This window comes from Podarcis muralis, chromosome 3 (assembly GCF_964188315.1).
Source record: "Podarcis muralis chromosome 3, rPodMur119.hap1.1, whole genome shotgun sequence".
Classification (NCBI taxonomy): domain Eukaryota; kingdom Metazoa; phylum Chordata; class Lepidosauria; order Squamata; family Lacertidae; genus Podarcis; species Podarcis muralis.
This window is the reverse complement of record NC_135657.1, coordinates 17,637,657-17,664,144: the sequence shown is the minus strand read 5'-3', so window position 1 is coordinate 17,664,144 and position 26,488 is coordinate 17,637,657. Positions and strand designations below refer to the sequence as shown.

General features: G+C 43.9%; 2 protein-coding genes across 7 annotated transcripts in view; one reads left to right on the top strand and one right to left on the bottom strand.

Annotated features, from left to right (window-relative positions):
* Positions 1–16,249, bottom strand: part of BCL2L11 (BCL2 like 11) — a 94,681-nt gene extending 78,432 nt beyond the window's left edge. For 2 of the 4 annotated variants that reach the window (XM_077925492.1, XM_077925493.1), the window contains exon 1: positions 16,128–16,249. The gene's annotated coding sequence lies outside the window, so the exon portion shown is untranslated. The remainder of the gene's footprint in view (positions 1–16,127) is intronic. The other 2 variants (XM_028724931.2, XM_077925491.1) reach the window with 2 other exon arrangements.
* Positions 16,250–16,400: 151 nt separating this feature from the next.
* BUB1 (BUB1 mitotic checkpoint serine/threonine kinase) overlaps positions 16,401–26,488 on the top strand; it is a 32,394-nt gene continuing 22,306 nt past the window's right edge. For 2 of the 3 annotated variants that reach the window (XM_028724930.2, XM_028724929.2), the window contains exons 1-9: positions 16,401–16,552; positions 17,949–18,008; positions 18,841–18,985; positions 20,529–20,725; positions 22,005–22,048; positions 23,445–23,527; positions 23,916–23,968; positions 25,255–25,448; positions 25,886–26,043. In XM_028724930.2, the coding sequence (XP_028580763.2) occupies positions 16,416–16,552; positions 17,949–18,008; positions 18,841–18,985; positions 20,529–20,725; positions 22,005–22,048; positions 23,445–23,527; positions 23,916–23,968; positions 25,255–25,448; positions 25,886–26,043 (1,071 nt within the window). In that variant the 5' untranslated portion in view covers positions 16,401–16,415. Of the gene's footprint in view, positions 16,553–17,948; positions 18,009–18,827; positions 18,986–20,528; positions 20,726–22,004; positions 22,049–23,444; positions 23,528–23,915; positions 23,969–25,254; positions 25,449–25,885; positions 26,044–26,488 lie in introns of all 3 variants that reach the window. The other variant, XM_077925486.1, reaches the window with a different exon arrangement.

Sequence of the window (26,488 nt, the reverse complement as noted above, 5' to 3'; positions counted from 1 at the left end):
AGAGAAATGGGGAGGGGTATTAAATAGAGCGGGGAGCTATGCAATGCTGTAAACTGTCTGCCTCTGCCAAACTGGTCATAGCCACTGATCCACTCTTCCTAACAGCCTTTCATAGGAAAAGCTTTCCACTCCTGATCTACAGACACACATATATACAGTGGTCCTCTGATTATGTACTTAATTTGGTCCGGAGGTCCGTTCTTAACCTGAAACTGTTCTTAACCTGAAGCACCACTTTAGCTAATGGGGCCTCCTGCTGCCACCGTGCCACCGAAGCACGATTTCTGTTCTCATCCTGAAGCAAAGTTCTTAACCTGAGGTACTATTTCTGGGTTAGCGGAGTCTGTAACCTGAAGTGTATGTAACCTGAAGCGTATGTAACCCGAGGTACCACTGTACAGCCAAAAGATAAAGGAAAGTGCTTCTTCGCACAGCGCATAGTTAAGACTGTGGAACTCAATCCCATAGGAGGTTGTGACGGCCACTGACCTAGCTGGCTTTAAAAGAAGATTAGACAAATTCATGGAGGAAAGGGCTACCAATGGCTATTAGGCGTGATGGCGGTGCTGTGCCTCCAACAGCTGGAGGCAGCAGTACTTCTGAATACCTGTTTTGGCAAACCACAGGAGGCGAGAGTGCTCTTGTGCTGATCACTGTGAGAACAGGATGCTGGGCTGAATAGGCCATTGGCCTGACCCAGCAGAGTCTTCTTACGCTCTTCTATACCTTCAGAGACAGTGAATACTGGGACACGCCAGGAACTGTTTTCCCATTTCACCTGTTGTTTGTATAAACCCAGTTTCAGTACAGTGGTACCTCAGGTTACATACGCTTCAGGTTACAGACTCTGCTAACCCAGAAATAATGCTTCAGGTTAAGAACTTTGCTTCAGGATGAGAACAGAAATTGTGCTCCGGCGGCGCAGCGGCAGCAGAAGGCCCCATTAGCTGAAGTGGTGCTTCAGGTTAAGAACAGTTTCAGGTTAAGAACGGACCTCCAGAACAAATTAAGTACCGTATTTTTCGCTCTATAAGACGTACCTAGTTTTTGGAGGAGGAAAACAAGAAAAAAAATATTCTGAATCTCAGAAGCCAGAACAACAAGAGGGATCGCTGCACAGCGAAAGTAGCAATCCCTCTTGCTGTTCTGGCTTCTGGGATAGCTGCACAGCCTGCATTCGCTCCATAAGACGCACACACATTTCTTCTTACTTTTTAGGAGGGAAAAAGTGAGTCTTATAGAGCAAAAAATACGGTACTTAACCTGAGGTACCACTGTACTTTTTACATGATGCAGCCTTAAGTCATATTTTGCAGGAATTTTCTCGAGTATCTTGACTGAACTTCCTTGCCCTTTCTTTGAGCTGTGCATGCTAGATCTTATCTTTCACAGAAGACAAACTCTCTCTCGGGAAACGGAAGGTGGCTTTATCCCAGGTCTTCAAATTGTATTGGTGGCCTCTTTCGGGTTGCCTAAAGGCCACCACCAGCGTGTTGTTGTCAACAATGGACCATACCATAAACACACGTTTCGAAAGCTACACAGATTTCATTCTGAGCGATAACAGCATGCAGAAAAGCAAGTGGCTCATGCCTATCCAACCCATTGTGCTGTATCACCCAACAAAAAAAATCTCTCAAGCTTATCTCTGCAGATAAGAATCAGTTTAAGCCACATGCACCAAATGCAAGCTTAGGCTGAATCCTGTTTTTGCAGTTTGACCTTTAAGGCACTGCAGCAGTAGACCAAAGAAGTCTTTGAGAAATGCCATCTTTTAAAACATGCAGATGTTTTCAACACAAAGCCAAAGCAGCACCTGCAATGCTTTCAAAAAGAGTTAGTGAACCTTGATTTTTTTTTTTTTAAGGGATTTTCTTCAGATAACCAAAGCCTTTGAGTGCACGGTAATGCTATGTGCTGTTTTGTAGCACTATATACAGTGGTACTTTTTAGCCCCGGTTGAGAAAGAGCCATGAGGCTTCTCTGAGCTAAATGGCATTCAAACCACTACACACTTGTGAGATTAAGAGGGAGAGACCTTCTCACTGAAAAAAGAACATAAGAACACGTGCAGAGGAAGACAACCAAGATGATCAAGAGTCTGGAAACCAAGCCTTGTGAGGAGACTGAGAAGTGATATGATAGCCATCTTCAAATATCTAAAGGGCTATCACATGGAAGATGGGGCACGCTTGCTTTCTGCTGCACCAGAGGGTAGGACCCAAACCTATGGATTCAAATTACGAGAACGGAGATTCCAATTAAACATAAGAAATAACTTTCCGGTGGTAAGAGCTGTTCAACAGTGGAATGGGCAACAGTGGAATGGGGAAGGTGGTGGACTTTCCTTCACTGGAGGTTTTTAACCAGAGATTGGATGTTGGGAAAGATTGAGGGCACAAGGAGAAGAGGACTACAGAGGACGAGATGGTTGGACAGTGTTCTCGAAGCTACTAACATGAGTTAGATCAAACTGAGGGAGGGAGTGGAAGACAGGAGTGCCTGGCGTGCTCTGGTCCATGGGGTCATGAAGCGTCGGACACGACTAAACGACTAAACAACAACAACAACTGGATTGCTTGGGGTCCTTTCCAACTCTACAAGAGTATGATTCTATAATACTAATCAGAGCCTGCTGGATCAAGGCCAGCAGCCCATCTAATTCACAATCATGTTCTCATAGTGGCCAACCAGATGCCACATGCAACTTTAGTTCTAGAGTGATCTCCTTAGAGAGGCTCACACGGGGTCCCCTCTGCATTCTCTTCCCCCGTTTCATTTTTTAGTATGAAAAAAAAAATCATCATACATATATTTTATTGATTTTTAAAAGGAAACAAACTAAGCCTGCACTTAAACAGAACATCCGCAGCGTTAATTCTGCAGAATTAAATACAACTTGAATTGTATTTCAAAAGGAATTAACCTCAATATTCTTTATTGTGCCAAGTGAAGAGTTGCAGGGGTTTTTAAAGTCTCCATGCTAGCTGGGGCTGATGGAAGTTGTGGTCCAAAACAGGTAGGTAAAGGCCGGCTTAAGAGAGAGGAGCATACCAAGGGGGGGAGGTGCTGGTTGCTGAGGCTTGCTTTGCAGGATCACAATGGGAGCTTAGAAAGAAGGCGATGTCTGACTGTGTGTGCGCGCAGACAATTATTTCTGTAAAGTACCAGAGCAACTTCCTCCTTTACTGCTCCTGCGGCAGTAACCTCAATCCAGCTCTGGCAGCTTGACAACTAAACAAGCAAAATGACGTGGTGGGGAGGAGGAAAATAGCCTTACGCACTCAGTTTTCCTAATTTCACATAGCAGCTGCTTCCCCTAGTTCCAGAAAAGCCAAGGGAGTGGTGAAACTGAGCACACGAGCAGAAGACCTGTAACTCAGTGGTCCAGGGCATCTTCTTTGCATGCAGAAGGTCCCAAATCCAACCCCTGGCATCTCCAGGTGGAATTGCAAAGGACGTTGCATCCTAGAGAACTCTTGCCAGTCCATGTAGACAATACTGAGCTAGATGGACCACTGGTCTGGCCAAGTATAAGGCAGATACTTATGTTCCTTTGGCCCTCTAGATCACAGAGTCATAGAGCTGGAAGGGACTCTGAGGATAATCCTAGCTCAACCCATGCAATGCAGGAATGAATATGCAGCTGTCCCTTGACGTTATCAGCACCATGCTCTAATCAACTGAGCTTTCCAGGATGTTGCTGCGTTACAGTTCCCACCATCCCTGATAGTTGGTAAGTTGGGAGTCTTAACAACATCTGTAGGGCCATTGGTTAGCCACCCTTGGCACACAGAGGGAGAGGTTGCCTTGCATTGTTTGTCTTGCTTTTTAAAGAGCCCAGTATACCTGAAGGAGTGTCTCCACCTCCATCATTCAGCCTGGACACTGAGGTCCAGCTCCGAGGGCCTTCGGGCGGTTCCCTCCCTGCGAGAAGTGAGGTTACAGGGAGCCAGGAAGAAGGCCTTCTTGGTAGTGGCGCCCGCCCTGTAGAATGCCCTCCCATCAGATGTCAAGGAAATAAACAACTATCTGACTTTTAGAAGACATCTGAAGGCAGCCCTGTTTAGGGAAGTTTTTGATGTTTGAAGTTCTATTCTGTTTTTAGTCCTTTGTTGGGAGCCGCCCAGAGTGGATGGGGAAACCCAGCCAGATGGGTGGGGTATAAATAATAAAATAATAAAATAATAATAATAATCATCATCATCATCATCTACATGGAGACACCTATAAATACATCTCTACCTATACATAAGTATCCTGCTAGATCAGGAGCCTATCTAGGTCAGCATCCTGTTTCTAAGGACCAGCAAGATGCCTCTGTGAAGCACCTCCAGAGCAAGACAAGAACAACAGAGAGCATCCCTTCACATACCGAAAAAAAGTTTCAAACAATTCTAGAATACCTCGAGAAGAAGAAAAGATCTTCGTCATGGCCGGTATCCCTTTAATGGTGCAACTGGGTAATTTTGGACTCTGGGCTTACAAGGGTAGTCATTCTTTAGATAGCAATGTGTTCACCAGCTTCAAACGTGCTAAGATAGTCTTGCTGTGTTCAGAGGCCCTGGGTTTCAGTCCCAAAGTCCTGTCTGGGTGGCTCGACTGATCTCATAAACTCCTCCAATAAATCACATATAAACAGCAGCACTGATGGAACTAGTTTTTTGGAGTACAGATCGAAGGTGTTGCAGAACCAGTCTCATCAAGGGACCAAAGCAAGAAACAAAGAGATTGTAGTGGTACAGTGGTACCTCAGGTTACATACGCTTCAGGTTACAGACTCCGCTAACCCAGAAATAGTGCTTCAGGTTACAGACTCTGCTAACCCAGAAATAGTGCTTCAGGTTAAGAACTTTGCTTCAGGATGAGAACAGAAATTGTGCTCCGGCGGCAGTGGGAGGCCCATTAGCTAAAGTGGTGCTTCAGGTTAAGAATAGTTTCAGGTTAAGTACGGACCTCCAGAACGAATTAAGTACTTAACCTGAGGTACCACTGTATATATTACAGGGAATTCTATGCTTTCACCTCAGTTTCCCTGAAAAGGTACCATTTGTATGTTGCTTCTAATACAATTGCTTCGACACACACAGCTTAGAGGTTTGCCCTTGGAATCCAGGAACTGAAGTCCATTGGTCACAAATAAAAATAACACTAGCAGTGTTTCTACCGGACTGGCTTGTGGCACTGCAAAAGTTATGATTTGAGGAAGGATGGCAAGCGTGCTTGGAGTGGGTGGATGGTTTCTTCCTTTTTTCTCCTCCTCCTCCTGTTGCTTTGATTCTCTGGCTGGCCGAGTTCATTTGCATGACTGTTTCATGCTTCTGTCAGCATACGCTCATGTCTGCGATAATTTAATGCCACCGCTGGATGAATTGACAACGTGCTATCAGTATAGGAAAGTATTTAATACTGTTGGCCACTCGCTGCTGTGTTATCATAACGGGTTGGCAGCATGCCTGGGAGCTCTCACCACTGGGAAAGTCTAATCGTTTAATAAACATAAATAAATATGGAGTTCCATTAAGCTGGAAGGAATAAAGGTTTATTGGCTGGTTTACAGAGCCTGGACAGGTCATTTCCACATCACTTTGGATTTTAGCCTGCTAGCCCTCGGGACTTCACCAAGAGCTGAAACTTACCCTTTGGCTACTGCCCTGCACATTTTCGGTCTGACCTAATGATTCTCTGCGGCTGCAGAAAGCACCATGTGCGCATCGCAGAGAGATAAGGAAAAGAGCATTAGAGCGGCACCACATGCACTTCTGTACTAAAGGGCAGCTTGTGGTCATGCAAATCTGCCTGTCTGTTAAGATCATAATCGGAAACTTTTTCCAGGTGACCCTGCCGTCCAAGGTCAGGTGGGTGGTGACTGAGTGGACTGATTGGTTGTCCTGCCTCATCTCAATCAGGGGTGGGGGACCTGTGCTGCTAGACTACAAATCCCATCGTCTTTAATATTTGGCTGTGCTGGGTGGTGCTAATGGAAGCCTAACAAGACACAGAGGGGCACAGGTTCCTCAGACGTGTCCTAAATGCCTTCCCTGCTTTCATCTGCTGATGAAGCTCATCTCCCTAGGAATTTTTTCTTTTCATCATCTTACTGCTGGGTTTGGTTGTTGTTGTTGGCACCTGTCTGTCTCGAGAGACAATGGAGTGAAGTCAGACTGCTGGGGAATCACAGCACCTGCTGTGACTGCAGGGACCAGTAAAACTGCAGTAAAGCATTAAAATATTTTATTTCATCAAATAAACTTTATGTATGTCGCGCTATTTGTATTTAGGTTCTTGCTGTTTGACGTACAATTCCTTGCTCTCCCCACACTTTCTATGTACGCTTACACCCTAAAACACCCACAGAATCTACAGCGGAGCTCTTCTGACCAGGAAACCGAATAACGTAAACTAAGCCATAACGAGAGATCTATTTAAAAACCGAAGTTTCGCCCACCCGCCCCACCCAATAATTTTTGTTGATTTTTCTTTCTTTCTTTCTACAGAACATCCCTCCGCAGGGCCCGACAACAGACATATAGCAGGCTGCTGTTACCAAAACCTACAGCAGAAAACACCCAGAGATCAAAATCGTCAAAAGGCACCAAACCAAAGAAATCTATGAACAGAAAAAATATATAGAAACAGTAAGTCAGTTCTAGTAAGCCAGAAGATTTCAAATGCCAGCAAGACCCCTCTGCTATTTTTGCTTTTATTTGTATAAATGATAAAGCACTACCAGTCAGCTGATAAAAGAAGCCTTGCACTTCTTTTCTCTTGCAAAACTGAAGTTTGTGTGCGTGTGCGCGTAAGATACAGTATAAAAGAATAGACTTTGTACGAGAGAGAGAGAGAAAGAAGCGTTGGAGCCCTGTGAGAGACGACACCTACACCCCAGGAAATCTCTTTTTGCTGTGTAGGTGGAAGCACTGAGATGTGTTATCTCTAAAAGAGCAGTTTTGGGGAAACCTCCATCATCTTGTCATGCAGATAACAGTTCACAATCTTTCAGACAAAGCTGAGGGGATGGAAACTCAACAGTGACAACAGAAAGACACCTGTATGAAAAATGGAAAATGCCATCTCACACATCTCTGTTCTTAAATAGCAACATATGCCAGAGCTTCGAAAGAGCAATGCCTGTCATTAATGCCTTAAGACTTAGCACTCAAGTGAAATTTCACTCTAGTCAACGTAGCCAATGCATCATTAACCAATTGAGCAAAGGGATCTCATGGCAAGGTTTTAAAAAGACGTATCTCTAAGTACCTTGAGTACTTCTTCAAATATTTACTTATTTACAATCCTATCAGTTCAGAATGGCCCAAAACAGCTTCGGGACGTAACAAAGCCACGTTTTTAAAACCTTTTCTCCCCAGCCGTCGTCTCGGTCTGCCTGATCTGTATAGCTGCCATGAAAAATACACTTCATTCCCCCCCACAACATAACATCACATATTGCAAAATACATGTCCTTTTCCACACAAAGATTAATGTTCGCACAGGAAAGTGTAAGACATAAAGCAAACTTGAGAGGTCATCTACCCTTTATTTTAGAGCTTTTCTGCATGATCACTCCCAGACAAAGGGAGACGGCCACCAGGAATGTATTTATTGAGCTCAGACTCCCCCACTCTCAGCTGCTTCCATGTGGTTCCCAGACAAGTATCCTGTACAGGCAGCGTGCAGGGGCCAGACCTGCTAAGTTTCAGCAACGGAACGGTACAAACAGAATCTGCAACAAAATGTTGCGGTCTGGAGTGCTCCTGCTCAGGATCCCAGTCGCCAAGACCCTCTTCCAGAACATTCCAATTTTTATTTTGTACTTCTCTCACTCTCGGGGTTCCAACAAGCCTGCCGATTCCCAAAGCCATTTCACTAACAATGGTACGTTCCGCATGTTCAGTTAACTGTTGTGTAGTTAAAATAGTTGGCCGATGCTGCTATTATTGCAGTGCCATCAATATACATGTAACAATACGCCTTTCGTGCTTCATAAAAGGTTAGGTGCCTGACTCCAAGACACTTAAAATCTAAAAGAATGAGGAATGTAATGAAGGGAAGGACAGAAGTAGGGGAATCTTACTGCAGGCCAACCATAGGTTAGAGTTCTTATGTTGTCCATACATGTTATGCCTTAGTATCGAGTTTGTTCGCACTTGAATAAGATAGCTTTGTGGGTTCTCCTAGAATGGTTTGGAAAGTTCAAGCCTCTTACAAGCTTAGCACTCATGGTAATAAGAGGTGAGGTCCTCTTGTGGGAGGGGGATATTGTTTTTCTTTTCTTAATTATGTATTTTGTGTCTTTGTATTTTTATGTCATGAACTGCCTGGTGATCTTTGGATTAAGGGCTGTATACAAATTTAATAAATAAATTAAATAAAGTAAAGATAACTCCTTCTTTGTGTGTGTGTGTGTGTGTGTGTGTGTGTATCTGTGATGTCATTTGACTATACAGCGTTACCTTGGTTCTCAAACTTAATCCGTTCTGGAAGTCCGTTCTAAAACCAAAGTGTTCCAAAGCCAAGGCGAACTTTCCCATATAAAGTAATGCAAAACGGATTAATCCGTTCCAGACTTTTAAAAACAACCCCTAAAAACAGCAATTTAACATAAATTTTACTATCTAACGAGACCATTGATCTATAAAATGAAAGCAATAATGTATTGTACTATAGAATAAATAAGACAGTATTATAGATGATAAAAATTAAAATTATTATTTTTTCTTACCTGCACTGATGACAGTCATTATTCGGATGGGGGGCTTTTATCCATTTCCGCAGTCACTCGATCGATCGATCGATCGATCAATCAATCAATCAGTAGCTGAACTGGGTTCCACAGAGTTACAAAAGCAAATTAACCAAAAAACCCTCAAAAACAAAAACAACGCAAAATAAACAGCAAAAACAAAAGCGACAAACTGAATCCGTTCTGGAAGTCCGTTTGACCTCTGAAATGTTCGAAAGCCAAGGTGTGGCTTCTGATTGGTGCAGGCGCCATGGAAACAATAGCCGACAGCTGCATCTGATGTTTGACTTCCGAAAAATGTTCGAAAACCGGAACACTTACTTACTTTGGCGTTTGGAAACCAAGGTGTTTGAGTACCAAGGTACTACTGTATACGGATCTGCACTCAGACAATAGGTTCGCTACAGTGGTACCTTGGGTTAAGTACTTAATTCGTTCTGGAGGTCCATGCTTAACCTGAAACTGTTTTTAACTTGAGGTACCACTTTAGCTAATGGGGCCTCCCGCTGCTGCCGCGGTGCAATTTCTGTTCTCATCCTGAAGCAAAGTTCTTAACCTGAGGTACTGTTTCTGGGTTAGCGGAGTCTGTAACCTGAAGCGTCTGTAACCCGAGGTACCACTGTATTTAGTGCACAAGCGGGGAACCTCTTTCATCCCAGGAGCATATTCCCTTGCAGACGACCTTCCAGGAACCATATTCCAATGGTGCCTGAGGGGAAAGTAGGTGGCACAGTGGATGGGACCCTTGCCTTTCTACAATGGGCTACACTTCAGCCACACAAAAGCCAGAAGATTCTGCACACCCAAACCTCCCTCCATCCCCCAACTAAGAGGCATTAAAACACTTCAAGGACACATTTCCTGCCCGGCCAAAGCACCTGAGGAGGGCGTGGAGCAGGGTCACTGAGGGATGTGGCTTAGGCAGTCCTGCAGGCTAGGCAGAAGACACTTGGGTCTGTGGCTCCCCATGCCTGATTAAGTATATTGGGTTATGTATGTGCAGAGTAGACCATGGGTAAGGTCTCACAGTCGGTACAATCATGAGGCAGAATGGCGCCGTGGTTAGAATGCTGGTTTGGTTTAGGGAGACCTATGTTCAAGTCCTGGGACGCGGGTGGCGCTGTGGGTTAAACCACAGAGCCTAGGATTTGCCGATCAGAAGGTCAGCGGTTCAAATCCCCGCAACGGGGTGAGCTCCCGTTGCTCAGTCCCTGCAGTTCGAAAGCATGTCAAAGTGCAAGTAGATAAATGGGTACCGCTCCGGTGGGAAGGTAAACGGCGTTTCCGTGCGCTGCTCTGGTTCTCCAGAAGCGGCTTAGTCATGCTGGCCACATGACCCGGAAGCTGTACGCCGGCTCCCTCGGCCACTAAAGCGAGATGAGCGCCGCAACCCCAGAGTCGTCTGCGACTGGACCTAACAGTCAAGGGTCCCTTTACCTTGACCTTATGTTCAAGTCCACCTGCTCAGCCCTGAAGCATGCTGGAAGAGTCTCCATCTGCAAACTTAGCCTACCTCACAGACTGCTGAGACCCTACCTAATTTACAGACCTAATAGGTATCTAAAACCATTTGCACATAACAAAATATTTATTTTATCAAAGTAATGGTTGAACTGAAATACAATTAAGAAGAAGTATATTAACAGTGAAAAAATAGTTTTAAGATAGAGCTTAATTATTATTTTTTATTCATAACAAACTTAATAATGCAAACACATTGGCATTTGGCAATAACTAAAGTTCCTGGGTGGCGCTGTGGGTAAAAGCCTCAGCGCCTAGGGCTTGCCGATCGAAAGGTCGGCGGTTCGAATCCCCGCGGCGGGGTGCGCTCCCGTTGCTCGGTCCCAGCGCCTGCCAACCTAGCAGTTTGAAAGCACCCCCGGGTGCAAGTAGATAAATAGGGACCGCTTACCGGCGGGAAGGTAAACGGTGTTTCCGTGTGCTGCGCTGGTGCCGGCTCGCCAGAGCAGCTTTGTCACGCTGGCCACGTGACCTGGAAAGTGTCTCCGGACAGCGCTGGCCCCCGGCCTCTTAAGTGAGATGGGCGCACAACCCCAGAGTCTGTCAAGACTGGCCCGTACGGGCAGGGGTACCTTTACCTTTATAGTTCTTTTAGAAACACAATTTACAAAGACTTATAGTCTAGTCTCTAGAAACTTGCTATAACATGAAATAATACTAGGTGTAAATATATGAAGCAAACTACTTATAAATAGCAGAATGTAGGCACCCAAATATAGAAATGAGCAAACCTGTGCTATTTTAGGGAGCAGGCTAGTAGGCAGGGTCCATTACTTGATGACAGGAGCCCACACAACACAAAACACTGTTGCTGTATGTAGGTTTTATTTGTTTTTTATCTTATATTTTGGAAATGTACATCCAGATTTTTTCCCCTTAATTTTTTTGGGGGGCCCCCAAGAGAGTGGGGCCCTCAGCTATAGCTTGTTTAGCTTATATGTAAATCCAGCACTGGGTCTAGAGCCAAGGGTCTTCTGGCTGTTCCCTCACTGTGAGAAGTGAGGTTACAGGGAACCAAGGCCTTCTTGGTAGTGGCACCCACCCTGTGGAACACCCCCCCATCAGATATCAAGGAAATACAGTGGTACCTCTGGTTACATACTTAATTCGTTCTGGAGGTCCATTCTTAACCTGAAACTGTTCTTAACCTGAAGCACCACTTTAGCTAATGGGGCCTCCTCCTGCTGCTGCCGCGCTGCCAGAGCCCTATTTCTGTTCTTATCCTGAAGCAAAGTTCTTAACCTGAAACACTATTTCTGGGTTAGTGGAGTCTGTAACCTGAAGCGTATGTAACCTGAAGCGTATGTAACCTGAGGTACCACTGTAAACAACTATCTGACTTTTAGAAAACATCTGAAGGCAGCCCTGTTTAGGGAAGTTTTTAATGTTTGATGTTTTATCATGTTTTTAATATTCTGTTGGGAGCTGCCCAGAGTGACTGGGGAGGCCTGGCCAGATGGGTGAGGTAAAAGTTTATTATTATTATTATTATTATTATTATTATTATTATTATTATTATTATTATTCCGAGGAGGAAAGTGGGTGGAACCATGTATGCCAAGTTAACCTCTTTTGCAGCACTCCAGCCATTTCCTCAAGCCACACAACATGGTACAGCTATATGCCGAACTGTTCACCCAACACCTATTTACGCTTAAAGCGTTCTGAAGTGTTGACAATATTAAGAGATGCTTCTTCACAAGGAGGGAGGCAAGGAGTTCTCATAAGCATCTGCCTGGCCAGGACTTGGATGAGTGAAGCACAAAGTAAATATTCTTTTTCTTCTTTTCTGCATTGGCAAAACAGAAAATGTGTGTGTGTGTTTTCGTCAGCTACGAAAAACAGTTTTTCTCTAGCAGATCATCAGCTCCACTGTCAATCTTGGCACAGCCTACTGGGCACCCAGATGTTTCGTATCAAGTCTGAAGAACTTCCATATGAAAAGAAGTCCGCCTTGCTGTATAGGCAACACCTGATTGCACTAAAGAGTAATCTGAGATTAATTTGCCAGAAAATGTTGAGAAGAGTACCAGATGCAGTTAGTGGTTCCCATAAATCACACGGACTTCATTTAAAACACAAATGTGATTCCAAATAAAAGTATCAAGCAAGATACATATTTATTTATTCTAAAAAATAAAAAAGTTCTACCAAGACAGGCCTTCAAGGTGATTTACAAGGCATTTTTAAACAACACGAACATACACACTAAACTAGCTTCAGGGCTGATCCAAGACAGTTTTCTGCCTAAGGCAGAATACCAAACTGTGTCCCTCTCTCCAAGTCATGGGGTACTGTAATCAAGCTAGTTTGGCACCTGAAACAGAAAATCCCACAAGAGCCTCTCTCTGGGAGTATAAATACAACAATATTATATTGGACTTACTAACATGATACTCAAGGTCAGCTGCTACTGTCTACCAAATGGTAGGGATGGCCCTGAATGGCTAGTTTAAACAAAGCAACCAAAAATATGCTAGACAGATTTAATGAACTGAACATTTCTTTCTTTCAAGGTATTGCTACTAGGGCTATCAAACCACTTGAGAATTTTGAGACTGCAATCCTATGCACTTACTTGGGAGCAAGCCCCATTGAACTCAGTGGAACTTACTTCTGAGCAAATATCCATAGGCTCTGGCTGTGCAAGTTGATTAACTGCGCAACTTTTTTAACAGCTTTAACTCATAGTGAAATAAAATCACTACATGTAGGGTGAGTTTTGAATGCATGAACAAGGATAGCATCATAATATGCAACAAGAAATACAGTAATACTATCATGAGGAACTGAATGCGCCCACTGAATTAAACTTGGTAAAAATAAAATTTCAGTATAAGGAATTGGGTCATGTAATATAACAGTGCAAAGTAAAAGAAAGGGATGTCAGCGTTTTTAAAAAGTGTTTGCAATTTATATCATGCTCTGTTCACACATTAAGCTCTTGGGCTGTAGGGTAGTTACTATCAGAATGCTGACTTGCACCTGTATTAACAACTGCTAATCTTACAAAAGAAGTTTATATTACAATGCGATAATGTACAGCTGAATTCTGGCCTCTATAGTTTCATGATAAGTCTTCAATTAAATGGGTACGCAATGGAATCCTCTCCTGCTACGATGAGGTAAATGGGAAAGCAAAAGCAGTTTCTCTTAGTAAGTCCTCCAGTTCTACTGTTTCTTACAGCACAACCATCATACACCTTGTTAAATAAAAATGCTATAGTGATCATGCTATCATCAGTTAATTCTGTTGTGAAAGATTTAGGCAGCAATCCTATACATACTTACCTGGAAATCCCACTGAGCTTGGTAAGACTTGCTTCTGAGCAGTGTTGTGGAATCTTTTTCAGCCTGAGGCTTCCCTGGGTAGGGTAGGGTGCAAAGGAGGCTAGAATAATGGATGTGGCTCTGCCCTTTGTACAGCAGATTACACCCCAGCCATTCAAAAAGACAGACGTTTCTACAAACATACAAATACACCTCCATCCTGTTTTCAGGCAAGCAAGCAGCATCATCCCTGTTCAAACACCTATTATCGTATATCCTAATGGCAATCTTAATACTCCGGGTACCAATCTTTGTGAAACAAAAGTGGCCACACATACTTGCCCAATAACACCGAAAAAGGATGGGTGGGGGATGACACCGCAAAATGAGGACTGAGTATCCTCTATGGGCATAAACTGCTAGCTGACTGTGTGAGTGAGGACAGAAAATAAGAGAGTATGAGGAATGGAATTTTTGGAGACCTGAACACTTGTATTCAACACTGCAACATTTTGTTGCAGAGTCTTAAATAAGGACAACATTCCAAAAGTCTAATGAAGTGGACTCCAGTCATGAACTGTTTATGTCATAAAAACTCTGTTACTCTTTTTAACACTTATCTAGGTACAAGTCCCAATTAATTCAGTGGGGCAAACCTCTGAGTAGATATGAGTAGGATGTGCTGCAAGGTATCTAAATACTACTTGTTTTGCTGCAACAGACTAGTGTGGTTACCCTTCTAGGTGACACTATTGAAGAAAGCTTTTTTTTTAAGCTTCCAAAATGAAAAAGGCACACCTAGTTATTAGGAACCGTCAGTAACTGAAGTCAAGCTTCACCCGCAGAATGAACTTTGTCTAAGCTTAAGGAAATAGAGGCCTGCAATGAGGCATTTTTGAAAAACTTATTGTTTGCCACCCTCTTGTGGAAATGAAGGAAATTAGAACTTGTGTCAGAAAATGAGAGATTGTTGATACATAATTATAAAAAAACAAACAAAAAACAAACAAAACCAGCAATATCAGCAACAAAAACTAAGGAATGTAGTGTGGCCTAAGTGTTCATCTTGTTGGCCAAGATGTCCAAATCAGCTTCGATTGTACAACCTGAATTTGCCAGTATGTGATCAAATTGCACTTGAAAACACTGAGCACTGCAAATTATCTCACTAACACTTAAAAGAGTACTTGCCTGTCTTCTTCTCCCGCTGCCTTCATAAGGACTGCAGCCTTATTTCCCTAGTTTCCAAGGTAGGCCTGACCATTAAACAGTGTGAGGCAGCTGATCTTGGTCGTCCTGTAAATGGTTGGGGGTTTTAGTTTATTAAAAACGTGTACCTTTACTTTCAGAGATAGGTGATTTGTGGTAATTTCTGCTGTGGGTGCCAGTATAACTAGTAGCGCAATCCTCACCAAGTCTGCTCAGAGCCAGTGTGGTGTAGTGGTTAGAGCACTGGACTCGTACCTGGGAGAGCAAGGTTCAAATCAGCCCCCTTGTCAGTTCATGGTAACCTTCCTCACAGGGTTGTTGCAGGGGATTAAATGAGAAAGGAGAGAAACATGCCACACAACTTTTGAGCTGCTTGGAGGAAAAGGTGGGATAGAGATACAGCACGCAAATAAAATAAAATAAAATAAAGCAAGTGAGGTGTTATGTACTGAGCTGAATAGGATCCAAAATGCAGCAGCCTGATTGGTCCTAGAACAATAGCATCCAAAATACAGCAGTCTGATTGGTCCTAGAACAATAGGATTCAGCAGTCTGATTGGTACTAGAACAATGCAGCAGTATGATTGGTCCACAGGAGCCACCCAATCCAGCTCCAGATGGAAGTGAATCCACAACCTGATTGGCCTAAGGAGAATCCCGGAATTAGCCAATCACTGTGTAAATAATGTATATAAAGCAGATACTTTGGGGGAACTTTCATTCCTCCTCACCACTATGAGCTGAATAAAGAGCATGAAATCCACTCTTGACTCCGAGTACATTTCATGAGGCCTGTTGAATTCCAGGGAAGTAGCGATAGGATTGCAGACTTATTTGGCCAACTTTTGTTTCCTGCTACTGTGATAGGAAACTACGAAGGTGAATAAGGCTACCTTAGTGTTTAATAGGGTGGTATACAAATAATTGGGACACGGGTGGCGCTGTGGGTTAAACCACAGAGCCTAGGACTTGGTGATCAGAAGGTCGGCGGTTCAAATCCCCGCGACGGGGTGAGCTCCCATTGCTCGGTCCCAGCTCCTGCCAACCTAGCAGTTCGAAAGCACGTCAAAGTGCAAGTAGATAAATAGCTACCACTCCAGCGGGAAGGTAAATGGCGTTTCCGTGCGCTGCTCTGGTTCGCCAGAAGCGGCTTAGTCCTGCTGGCCACATGACCCGGAAGCTGTACGCCGGCTCCCTCGGCCAGTAAAGCGAGATGAGCGCCGCAACCCCAGAGTCAGTCACGACTGGACCAAATGGTCAGGGGTCCCTTTACCTTTACCTTATACAAATAATTTATTGTTGTTGTTGTAAATATCAGCAATAATATAAATAAATATAAAAATGAAATTAATAATAATAATAATAATAAAGCTGCACCTACACTTCCGGTTCCCAACTGAGCGCGCGGGGCAAGTAGCTGATGCAAAAGTCGTGGGGACCGGACACCAAAAAACGCGAAGCTCCGCCCCCTCGTATTATCTTTCTGCCCCGCATACGGCGGGCTTCGAATGTGAACCGGAAGCGAGGGTCGTGGATGATGCTTATCTGGATCCCCCCACCCTCTTTACCTCTTCAGTATCAGTCTCGTTACAGTACTACGTTCTCTCTCCATCGAGGGACTCTCCGCCTTCCTTCGTTCTGATTGGCTCTCATTCCGGCCAATCCCGAAATGGCCAGAACGCCTTGTGCGGCTGCGCGGGACGGTTTGAATTTTTTTAAATGTTTCTTCCCAGTTATGGTGGACGCGGCAGCTTCCATGGCTTCGCTGGCTCCTGGGGCAGCCGCGGAGCTTTCCGCGCGCGCACAGTGAGTAGTCGCGACTGAGGGGGGGGGGGAGGAGGCGAGGCTCGTTCCCTTCCCCGGGTTTTATCGCGGGCCTGAAATCTGAAAGGATGTGGGGGGGGGGAGGGGGCGGGGTAAATTGCACTCTGCACGTGCACAGAGGCCGTGGCAGTGAGGCTCCGCGCTGCCTGTGCGTACTCTGAGTTTAAAAATGGAAAGCGTATTGCTGGTGGTCAACAAAAGAGGTTTAAAGACTGTCTCAAGGCAAATCTAAAAAAAATGTAATACAGTGGTACCTCGGGTTAAGAACAATTCGTTCTGGAGGTCCGTTCTTAACTTGAAACTGTTCTTAACCTGAAGCTCCACTTTAGCTAATGGGGCCTCCCGCTGGGCCGCCACACCGCTGCTGCACTATTTCTGTTCTCATCCTGAAGCAAAGTTCTTAACCCGAGGTACTATTTCTGTAACCTGAAGCGTCTGTAACCCGAGGTACCACTGCGCCACCTACTTTCCCCTCAGGCACCATTGGAATATGGTGCCTGGAAGGTCATCTGCAAGGGAATATGCTGGGATGAAAGAGGTTCCCTGCTTGGGTTACAGACGCTTCAGGCTACAGACTGGGAAACTGAGAAACGCTGGTCTGTGAGCGCTCCAGTTTGAGAACAGCCTTTACCAAAGGTGTCATGGGTTTTGAAGACACTCGAACTCAGGACACAAGGGAGAAACTTGCTAAGAGGAAGGCATGCTTCGCAAATCCACACCGTGATCAATTCCCGCCCAGAAACCAATGACCCCACTGCTAGGTTTAGACCACAGTGCCACCCGCATCTAGTGGCAGTCCTAAATGCCATGGGTCGAAGAGTGTGATAAAATACTTTAATGGTAAGAGTTGTCAAGCAACAGGTGATTGATTTAGCCCACCCCTTCAATTAAAGAAATCCCCTAGTAGGTACCAGGAGGCACATAGTGACAGTCCCATACAGGCCTAGCTACAGATTATTATTAATAATATTTGTATACTACCCTTCATCCAAATATCTGAGGGTCGTTCACAGCATAAAGATGACATTCTAGAGCCTCAGTGAAAAGGTTGGGTATATTGTGCCTAAGCACACAACTTTAATTAATGTGGCTGCTGCTCATGTTTTCACTTTCATTCAGAGCCAGCTTCAGGTTTTTGAAGGCTGACAGCACTTCTGTTTAGGTTGGTGGATACTTGTGGCCCTCCCTTACCTTGACAGTTTGGAGTCACCAATTTAGCCCTAGTTTGTGGCAAGGGGAGCGGGAAGAGATCAGGCACCTGTATTTTTGAAGGGGTCTGTGAAAGCAATGTGGGATACAGTGCCAGATCCATTCAAATACTGCTAAACTGCCATAATGTGTTAAATACTGATATGATGCTGTCTGCTTTGTTTCACAGAATGTTTGAAACTCTCATACAGAACTACAGCGGTGATGACCCACTTGATCCTTGGTATAGGTTAGTCTTTCCTCTGGCTGCCCTCTATCTTTTCTAGATTTATTCAAGTTATTTTATAACCACAAACAAAAAAGTACAGTAGTACCTCTGGATGTGAATGGGATCTGTTCCGGAGCCCCGTTCGTATCCAGAAGCGAACGCAACCCACGTCCGCGTGTCTGCACAGGTTGTGATTCGCTGCTTCTGCGCATGACGTCATTTTGAGCGCCTGTGCAAGCAACCCGAAAATATTTATCCCGAAGCTACTTCAACCCAAGGTATGACTGTACTAACAAAAAAGACCAATTACTCCAACTAAAGCTAAATAATAACACCCGATATAAAATCATGACAACCATCTTTCTCTAAATGGAGAGCAGAGAGATGCCTGTATATCTGAAACTAAACCATATGAAATAAAAACCCTTCACGATGATTAGAAATGATCAAGATATTCTTGCCCCTTAGAGACCTGTAGCTTGTGTTACTTTTTCTGCAATAACTGAATTCCAAAGGTTTATATGTCATAAGGATGCAGTCAGATTTTTAAAAAATGCTTTCCACTGTTTTGCTATAGAGATCCTGGCAGCTGGCAGCATCTATGTTAACAGCTCCTTTTGGTGAAATGTCTTCATAGTGTCTGGCCGCATATTTAGTAGGGATTCTAACTATACTGTAAGGCAGCTTTTCCCATCCTTGGGTGTCCAGCCGTTTTGCAACTACATTTTCCATTATCCCTGGTAATTGGCCATGCTGGCTGGGGCAGATGGGAGCTGTAGTTCGACAACATCTGGGGATCCAAGATTGGGAAACGCAGCTGTAAGACATACAGTTGATCAGTTCCTCTTTTTAGGTATTTTCAGTGGGTTGAAGGTATATCGGGAGTAGAAGGGAGACAAAAGCACCTGCTGTACTTGCTGGAGCGGCTTGTGAAAATATTTTTAAGTGACCAGAGGTACCAGCATGACGCAAGATTCATCAACTGCTGCGTGACGTTTGTACGTATACAGAATAGATGCACAATTTATTAAAACTTTGCACATGCTGAACAGTAAATTGTTTTTAAGTTGTTGTTTTGGATTGATATAAGTAGCCTTAAATTATATAAGTTGGGATATAATTATGTTTGCATTAAAAGAATCTGAATTATTGTACCTTTGGATTGTGTAATGTTTAACCTGATGTTTATTGATATTCAGTGGAAGTCCTGTTTATCTGGTTAGTTAGCAATTAAAAGGAATGTCAGAGTGTGGGGGTATCTTTTAGTGCAGGGGTGAGTATCCTGTCACCTTCCAGATGATGCTGGACTTCAACTCCTATTGCCCTGACCGTTGTCAATGCTGGCTGGTGCTGATGTAAATTTGAGTCCAGCAACGTCTCTAGGGCTGAACATTCACCATCCCTCTTTGGATGGCAACCCCCTCATCCTCTCCAATCTCCTGTGATGTGTCACAAGTGTTTTCTTCTGTGTGAACCAAGACACAATCAAAGTTTTACTTGGCCCTTTACTATAACCAAGCCCAAGCAGACAGCTGCACACCTGCTCTGAATATGTAGTAAAACTATCCTTTTACCCTGTGAAGCTGCTTTTTACTAAGTCACATAATCAGGGGAGGTTCAGAGCTCAATAGCAGATCATCCGATTTGTATGCAAGAAGTCCCAGATTGAGTCCCTGGCATCTCCAGGTAACACTGGAAAGAATTCCTGCATAATAATAATAATAATAATAATAATAATAATAATAATTTATTATTATTTATACCCTGCCCATCTGGCTCCTCTGTCATGTATGCTCCAACTGGGATTCCTGCATTGCAGGGGGTTGGACTAGATGACCCTCAGGATCCCTTCCAAGTCTACAATTCAATCATTCTATGAAGCCCTGCAGAATTGCTGCCAGTCAGGGTAGCCAGTACTGAGCTAGATGGATCAACGGTCTGATTTGGTATAAGGCAATTTACTTTTTCTATTGGTCCATCTCATTATTGTCCATTCATTCCATTTTAAAAAATAGTAATATGGTTGCAAAGTAGTCTGCTTTTGCTGGCAGCAGCTCTCCAGACTTTCTGACAGGGATCTTTCTCCACACCTGCTGACAGAGATCTTTTTAACCAGACATACCAGGAAATGAACTGGATACCTTCTTCCACTTGGCCAGGTGATAGAGATGGCCTTGTCTGCAGGGCTTGGAGTTCTCCCACTGTGTACTTCAACTACTGATGCCTATTCCTTGGCTTGTACGAGGTGTAGAATGGACAAGAAGAGATTGAAGAGCCCTTTACTCTCTTCTTGGTTCATGTGGTCATGAATCAATGAGTGGCCTTTCGGTCACTTATGCTCAATTCAAAATTGAACTAGTCGCTACCCAGATGAGTAGCTTGTCTTGAAAGATGTTTTCACACTCATAGAAAGCTAGTTTGCAAATAGCGATGGTAGTGTTGGTTGTTTTCTTGTCCTTGCTTTTATAATGGAACATTATAAAGCTGACTTCACTTTCTCTTAAATGAATGTTAATGTGCATATGTCTATATCTCCTCCAGGCCGACTTCATTGATAAGCCAAGCAATTTTTTTGACTATTTGTGGAGCCAAGGGGTTGGTAGCAAGTCATCTCTTCTGTATTGTGCTTGGTCTCAGAAGCTTGGCATGCAAGGAAATATATCTCATGCAAGCGCTGTTATTCAAAAGGGTATTCAGAATGGAGCAGAACCAATTGAGAAGCTGCATCAACAGTACAGGTATGTCTATATTTGGCCTGTGATTGACAAACTGATTTTGCAAAGACAAGACAGTGGAGTCCAAGCGAAGAACCTCTAGTTGGAGGCAGAATGTGCCCCTCCAGGTCTTTTTGTTTGGCCCCTGGCCCCTTCCCAGGCCACACCTATCCCAGCTCCTGTGGGTGGCTTTTGATGGGCGGGTCAGAGGAAAAGTGGGTGGAGCAGCAAATGTAAATTTTACCTGCTCTGTAGACTAGGTTCGACACCCATTCAGACACCCCTCTCTATGCTCCATCCAAGAAAGCAAGGGGCATCACAGTTTGGGTACACATTCCAACCAGGCAAAAGGAGGGCCATGAGTTGGGGGAAAAGGGTAGGGCCTGAGGATAGTTCTGAGGCCTAGATAGAGAGGACTTTTGAGGCTGCATTTGGCCCCCTGGGCCTGAAGTTCCCCACCCCTGTTGCGGAGGAAAGTTATTGTTGTTGTTGTTGTTGTTGTTGTTGTTATTTATACCCTGCCCTTCCTGGCCACAGCCGGGCTCAGGGTGGCTAACACCAGTAAAATTGCAATAAAAACGTAATAGGGAAGGGAAAAAACCCCAATTTAAAATACAATTTAAAATGCAGGGAAGAAAAAAAACCAACCCAATTTAAAATACAGGTTAAAATACAATTTAAAATGCAGGGAAGAAAAAAAAACCCAATTTAAAATACAGGTTAAAATACAATTTAAAATGCAGCTTCATAGATCAAAACCATAAGGGTCAGACTGAACCCTGACCGAAGGCCTGGCGGAACAGCTCTGTCTTATAGGCCCTGTGGACAGATGTCAAATCCCGCAGGCCCCTAGTCTCTTGTGACAGAGTGTATATAGGTATATGCTGAGATTTTTTCAAGCCTCAGGTGTTGTCTGATTAAGTGTGAGCTGGAAAACTTGGAATTACAGATTCAAAGACCATATGTGCTTCTTTGTTTAAAAAAAAAAGCAAAAAAACTGCATCTCTTGACAGTGGTGAGGCTGAAAACGAAGCTTAAGAGTTAAAGGCTTTCAAACTCTGAATTGGCATGTGAGGTATGTGTTGTGCTTGGTGATAAGGAGAATATGTAGGCGATTAGGGAATAATTTCATCGTGACCAACTTTAGAAAACTGCTGTTGTGTGGCCTGCTTTTAAGCTGTCTTTGCTGTGATCTTTAAACTTCGACTTGAGCTTTTAAATGAAATCTTATTTGATACAGAAGTATTTGACGTCTTAACCTTCCATCGCCAATGCTAGTTACGGTCTCTTCTCTTCAACTTAGATTTTTGCAGAGCTGCTTACCTCCGAATCAAATTTCAAATCACGGTAGGTTTACTTTCTGCACTTTCAATGTAATAATCTTACGACTTGCTTTTTAAAATATTAATTCAGTAATGTCAGAATTCCTGAAAATAAACTTGAGGGTCACGCCCTTCAAAGAGCGAACTGAAATGATGCTAATGTAAACCTTTGTCTCTCTGCCTGATGGCACCGCACATTGTGGCATTGTCTCCAAGGACTCTTGAAAATCTTCACCATCTACTGGTTCTGTATAGGGGGGAACTGATGGGTGGCTGTCCTTTGAAACAAAGAGTTGGGTTTTTGTCCTGTGGACGAAGAGAGTTTGCTGTGAACAAGCAGGCAGGATTGCAGCAAACTGAACCCATATGTGTGTTCAAGGGTAGAGGAACACACAAAGCTCCCTTATGCTGAGCCAGGCCACTGGTCCATCCAGTTCAGTATTGTCTGCACTGACTGCTAGCAGCTTTCCAGGATTTCAGATGGAGTTCTGTCCCATAACTAACTGGGGATTCTGGGTATTGACTCTGGGACCTCCTACCTGCAAAGTAGATGCTGTAACACTGAGCTGTAGTCCTTCCACACACTTGCTGAGGTATCATGTTTGCGGACCAAAATGGTCAGAACTGGACTAGGACGCATGTTTTGGACTGGAGAAAAAGCACCAGTTAAGTGAGAGTGTGCCCAGTGGAAAGAAAATAAAGGAATGAGAGAAAGAGCTCTGCATAAATACAATAGCTTGGATCCCAAGCTAGGTTAACTTAGGGAAGGGTAGCTTTCCATTCCCTCCTCTCCCCTGCAACCATCTGGGAACCCTGAAAATTATTTCCAAAAAGTTGGATGGCCCTCCTAGACAGTGTGGAGTGGGACACAGGAGGCTGCTGTAGGATAGAAAATAGCCTCCAATTGCTCAGGTTGGAGTGATTCCCCTGGACGTCCCCATTGCTTCGCTCTACATTGCTATGGTGCAATGGCATTGTTGAACTTCTTTTGTAGGCAGAGATGACAGAAGCTCATTTTATACAGTCTGTTCTAGCCTGTTTTTTGCCTTCAGCCAAGTAGCCAGTGAAAGAGATAGAGATTTAGATTTAGGTTACAATCTTACTTGTTTGAAGTGGTATTGCTGTTCTGGTGCATTCTACACCGAACACTTTTAATGCAGAGAAACAGACCAGGTTCTAGAAGCCAGTCATTTCCCCATCATCATCTTGTGGAAGTAGTCTTAGATCAGGGATGGGGAACCTGTGGACCTGGATGTTCTTGGGCTATAGCTCTCACCATCCCTGATAATTAGCTGTGCTGGCTGGGGCTGGTAGGAGTTCATCTGGAAGGCTACAGGTTCCCCGTCCCTTTTATATGTGAACTGTCTTTAATGATCAGCATCCATTCTTGGTTTTTCTCATGGTATTTTTTCCTCCTGTAGTTGGTGTTCTGCAGCCTCTTAATCCCCAAATGTCAAATCAGATGGCTCCTAAAGAAGGCCCAGTCTGTGCTAATCAAAATCAGGTACAGTAGAACCTCAACTCGTTACGTGATTGCAGCTTTGAACAGGTGGCAGGAATATAAGTGGAGAATGGGGAAAACAGTTGGAAGAGGCTGTCCGAGATCTTGTAATATCTCCTGAAGGCCCCATTAAATCTCACATGACCTTCCCAGGGCCCATTAAGCAAGGCAGAGGGCTTTAAAAAACTCTTTCCAAACTAGGTTTTCCTGCCACAGAAAGTTTTTTAACCCTCCGCCTTGCTTACTTGGCTCTGGGAAGGTCACATGAGGCCTCTGTTTATTGTTGTTATTTATTAAATTCGTATCTTTCTTCTTCCGCTGCCCTGTTCCTTGTCTTTTCAGTCCTGTGCTAAAAGAATCCTCAAACTGAATTTCCTCTCCTATTTTCTAGAATCCAGCCAATTCTGAACAACAGCCCATCATCTGTAGGGAACAAGAAAAAATGTAAGTAACTGTAAGTTACATTCGCAACTTGAACGTCCATTTTTAAATGGCTTGGGTCATGCATACTTGAATGTGCATCTTTGCCCTGTCTCTTGAGTCCAGGGGGAAACTCTGCTTTCCCTGCTAAGCATTACCTAGTAGTTAGAAACAGTAAAGCTGATTTTTTTCATTGGTAGCACTCACTCTGTAATACATTTCCTAAGGAGATCTGCCTTGTTCCTGCCCTAATTTCTTATTGACATTTTACCTCATTTTTACCCTAACATTTGGCAAAGGAGCAGGTTACAAGGTATTCCCCTTTATCATCACAACAATCCTATGGTTATTGGGATGTGCATAGAATCCCCCCTCCCCCTAATTCATTTTTTAACCTGCTTTGTGTTTTCGTTAAACACAAAGGCCTCTTTGCTTAGGGTGGTGCCTCTTTTGGTTTTTTCAAATGATTGGAGGTCTCCGTTCAATGAAAGTTTGCACTGGAGCAGCTGTCAGAGCCCCTTATGGGTCTTCAGAGCAGTCCCTGCTTGCTCCTACAGCATGAGCAGGAACTACTCTGAAGGTTGCTGACAAATAGAGTAACTAAGTAGTTGGGAAAATAAAGGCAGCACCCCCAAAAAAATAGCTGGGGAGGAGGGTGGGGGAAGTCCACCCTGCCAAGGCAATGGCCTTTCAGGCAAAGGAGCCGTCTCTGAGCAGTGGACGTCTCCCTCAGCTATTTCCAAGGTTCAGTCTTCATTTCCCCCCTATGTCCAGTCTTGCTGATGAAGGCAGCACTGTCTCCATTCATTTACATGGGGCTGGGGTGGGAAATAACATCTCTGAAAATACCTATATTGGGCCTGTCACAGCTCTAATACTCTATGGAGTTCTGGAATTTCAGGGCCAGCCTATTTTGTTTTAGACAGCCCTGGGGAAGGCTTGTTTTCCTTGTAGGTCTGAATGCTGCGACTCGCTTTGGTATTTGGGCTTTCTCCAAAGTGAATGCACATTTCTAGTAGGCTAGACTGAACAAGAGGAGAGACAAACCCAAGAGCACCCTGTGAACATCTCCCTTCTCAAAAGACCCTTTTGGCGTTTGAATTGGTGGTGTCTAGAGGCTGGCACTGTTAAATCACAGATTGGTTGTTGGCTTTTACCATTTGTTGGCCTCATGATAGGATAGGATGTTGCTTGTTTGTGTTTAAATGGTCCCTCTTGTTCGGAGTGTTGCGTGCTGTTATGGGTGCCCTTGGGCAGAGACTCTGCCAATATTTGCTGTAAAGAAACTTGCCACTTCTTTTCCTCCGCAGGGAACAGCCTAGATATGTCACCACTATTTCCAGGTCAGAAATCCTACCGACTCCATCCAATGCTAACCTTGAGCAGAAGGTCATGTACGACAAGAACCTTCTCATCTGTGAAGGTTCTGAATTGTGCTTTGAAGAAGTCAGAGCGAATGCACATTTTAAAAAGGCTGAGCAGCTGAAAAGGAACAAAAAATGGGGTAATTACAAGTTAAGACTTCCAGCTAATCTTGCTGCAGAGTTGCAAGACATTTTCCTAAAAGTTCTCAGATATGGCAACTTATCCAAAGTAACTCATTCAGTTTTTGTATGTAGATGTATCCTATATCCTTGGAGACCTTAACATATTCAGAATTAACAAGTATTTTTGACACCTTGTCTATCATGCTGGCTTCTGTCCTGGGCTCTGTCTATCTTTTCCTGTTTTTTCAGAGTTGCCAAGTTTCCTTTTATAATAGCTATTAACAATTTATAATAGCTATTTATAATGGCTGTTAACAATTTATAATAGCTATTATTTATAATAGCTATTAACAATAACCAAAGAGGAAGTGGGAGAGAGATACTGCCTCTCTCCAAACTAAAAAAATATTCATTTGGATGCTTTGCTTTCTGCAATATGGCATTTGACATTCAGAGGATGATGAGAGAGAATTTTTGAAGAAGAAGGAAAATGACCTCCTTGAGCTACAGAAACTACAGCAGAGGCTAGATCAGCTCTCCCAGACATCATCAACATCCCAGAAAACTGTAGCACAGCCATCTACTTGGCAATCCCTTCAAAGCTCCACAGTGGTATGTATGTTTGTGATACTGTACACTATATTGGCATTCTTTTAAATATTCATTCTCTGCGTTGTTAACATCAAAATGTTACTTGATTGAAAAATATGCTTTGAAAGTGCTGACTTCCTCGCCTCTGTCACCCTTGGGGAGCAGCAGAGACTCCACGCCAGGACCCATAGCTGCCCCCCTCCTCATTAACGGCTCTAGTGAGATACCCCAGCCATATCTCTTTGTGCCAGTTAAGACTAAGCAACAGCATCCTCAAGACACTGTTAAAACAGAGCTCATGAATGAATCATCTCCCACTTGGACTACTGCAATGCGCTCTGTGTGGGGCTACCTTTGAAGGTAACCCGGAAACTGCAATTAATCCAGAATGCGGCAGCTAGACTGGGGACTGGGAGTGGCCGCCAAGACCACATAACACCGGTCCTGAGAGATCTGCATTGGCTGC